This window comes from Meleagris gallopavo, unplaced genomic scaffold, assembly GCF_000146605.3.
Source record: "Meleagris gallopavo isolate NT-WF06-2002-E0010 breed Aviagen turkey brand Nicholas breeding stock unplaced genomic scaffold, Turkey_5.1 ChrUn_random_7180001956332, whole genome shotgun sequence".
In the NCBI taxonomy this organism is placed as follows: Eukaryota; Metazoa; Chordata; class Aves; order Galliformes; family Phasianidae; genus Meleagris; species Meleagris gallopavo.
Window position 1 is genome coordinate 1 of NW_011216883.1, and position 2916 is coordinate 2916.

At 33.3% G+C, this 2916-nt stretch overlaps 1 protein-coding gene across 1 annotated transcript in view; it reads right to left on the minus strand.

The window, feature by feature from the left end:
• Nucleotides 1-1927: 1927 nt before the first annotated feature.
• LOC104917155 (alpha-mannosidase 2-like) overlaps nt 1928-2916 on the minus strand; it is a gene marked incomplete at its 5' end in the record, with an annotated part of 14217 nt that continues 13228 nt past the window's right edge. The window contains one exon of the mRNA XM_019611813.1: nt 1928-2149. Coding sequence (XP_019467358.1) covers nt 1943-2149 — 207 coding nt within the window. The remainder of the gene's footprint in view (nt 2150-2916) is intronic.

The following is a 2916-nucleotide window of genomic DNA, read 5'->3' on the forward strand; positions in this document are numbered from 1 at the left end:
AATTTATTTTATTTTTTTACAGCTGGGGTGGCATGATGAAAAAGTTTTGAAGACCTTTATTACCTCTGACCATCCCATTACACTACTGTTTTCAAGAAACCTTAGCCAGATATCTCAATTTCAAATTGCCTCTTCTCATTAAGTTCATTTAATCAAGTGTAACTATTTTCTGATAATAAAATTAAGACTGCAAACACTCTTAAATTGACTAGTACGTAGAAAAAAAAAGAAAATCCCAGATGAGTAAAGCTAAAATAGAAATCTAATTATATCGTGAACACTCCTTGCAAGCACACCGTATCTACTAAAATTGTTGTCACTCAAGGACTTACATTTCAACAAGACTGTTTCAGTTTTGAAAAATGAGTCCGTAAAGAGATAAGATATTTTAAGTGAAAATTATTTAAAAAAAAAATTGTGTAAGAAAACATTTTGAAAAGCTGCATAAAGAATGAAATGCTTCCACAACAGGAAGAGGAAGACTCAGAACAGCCAGTGATCAGGTACACAACTGCTAGATGACAAGCAATAGGAAAGTACTAAGCCAACACTGAAAACATTTCAGCATCGAGATGATATGAAATATGAAGCATAAAAAAGAGCATCATATTAACGAGCTTTAGGTATATGCATTGATAATTTTCCAAAACGAAAATACTACAGACTACTTCGTCATCTTTACTGTAGTATTTTTACATTACATGCTGAAGGAAACTTCTTGCTTTTTACCATTCCTTACAACTTTGGTCTTATTTTTCACCTCTTTGCTGACTGACTTCAGTTTCCTTTCTCAATACTTTGAAATTTGTGAAAATTCTTAACTTCTTCCTATTCACTGCAAGTTCAAGACTTTTGAAGTTTTATTACATCTTTTCTTCCTAAACACCTTTTTAAGTTTCAGGCCCTCAATTTTAAATTTCTTAAGTCTTGCTCTTTTTTCCACTTCTTCACTATTTTTCCTCAGATCTATTTATATTCTTTGAGTTCAGACAGAAGGCTAAAAAAGCCATTACAATTACAAGATAAACAGACCTTACAGATCATGTAAAGGTTTTATCAAGTCTGTGAAATCTACACTTTACCATATTTCAGATTCTCTGAAATCCTATATATTACACCTTTCTTGCTCCCTCCAGTACTGCCATTACAACACAAAAATATGTGATCAGAAATACTTTAAGAATCATTCATCACTCTACATATTTTCTATAGCCCAAAAGGGTCTGATCTGCAAAAGATGTTGCATTCCAGTACCTATACTTCAAAAGGTCCTTCCAAAAGACAACAACAAAAAGCCTCTGAGAAAGCATCATTTTAAGAATCATCCTTGGAAACAGAATCCCCAAGTTCTGGGAATAGACAAGTCACAAATTTGCATACATTTCTGGAGCCATAAATACAGTTTAGTGTTTCTGCAATGCATTTGATCCACAGACTATTATTGATCCACATACTACAAAGGAAAACCACTTAATTACCATGTTAATAGAGTAATAATTATTTTTCTTTTAAAAAAAGATGCGAACACTTATTACAGCAAGGCAATCCTGACAGTCTGAGGTATGTTCTTGACTACTTTTAAACTGTCTCTGAAATCCTTCCAAAACTCTGAGGAAAGACAGATTTGACACTTATCTAGATCAAATACAGAAATAAAAAGCATGCAACCTGCTGGATTCAGGACTTTATGGTCACTTGAATAGTACATACGAGCAAATTACTTGTTCGGATTGAAAAAATATCACTGTATTTCTGTGGACTGATGAAATTTCAGGTATATTAACTACTCATCGTTACTGGGAGACTACTGTGCTATCCTTCCTATAACTAAATTTATAAAACAGATTTCCAGTTAGTTTTCCACCTATCCAACACGCTTATTTACACATTCATCTCTCTCACATATTAAATGACGTGTTATAAACTTATTAGATAACAGTATTTACCGTAAGTAGGATTCCAAGACTCTATCCAGTCGTTTATAGAAGGGTCGTGATGTAAAATATCCACTCCAGTAGTGATGATCCCTGTCTGCATAGGTGAAAAAGTCTCCACTTAATACAGGGAAAAATGAGCTGCTGCTCCTTTCACCCAAATTACTTTCTTTGTGAAGAGCTTCAAAGTAATCTGATAAAGTTCCAAACTGGGCCTGGAAGAAAATAAAAATGACTGTAGTTCCAACTTCTTTATTTAGACATATGAAGAGAATGATACACACGCATTCCAGGAATATGTCAGTCCTCAAGAAGAATTATAACAGAAATCTAAGCTATAATATTTCCCTGCACGCTTTTCAGACAAGGGTAATGATTCTTTCAGAAGTTCTTCATGAATTTTACGTTCAAGAAATATGAAAAACTTTTTTTTTCCATTTTAAGTATGCATTAATATCCAAAATAAAAACTAATTCTCAAAAAGGAGTAAAAGTATTCTCTTGTGTAAATCTAATATATGAGCAAAGCATTTCCTCAGTATCATCTAAGTTGACATCCGGACTGAACAAGAAACTAGATGTAATACACCAAAATCTAGAATCTATACTATATGTAGATCTCAAGTGACTGCTGATAAGAAAATTGAAAATGAATGTCAGTAGTTTGCTGGGTTTTTTTTAACCTACATTTAAATAAATTGTTTGTTGAGATCCAACATGATCAAAAGACAGTACCTGCAAGCTTTAGGGCTACAAAGACAGAAAACAGTACCTTGTGCAACCAATAAGATCCTAGTCATCATGGCTCTTAAGGCAGAACAGTGAACATTTTATATACTCTAAGTTCTTAGGAAGTTGACCGTGACCTTTTATTTGCCTATGAAGTTTAAGTTCACTTGGGAAGGTGCAGCGAGGGTGCAGCGTGCAAGTTCTGCTGCTAAGATTATATTTGCATGCATAAATTATACCAATATATTAAAAAA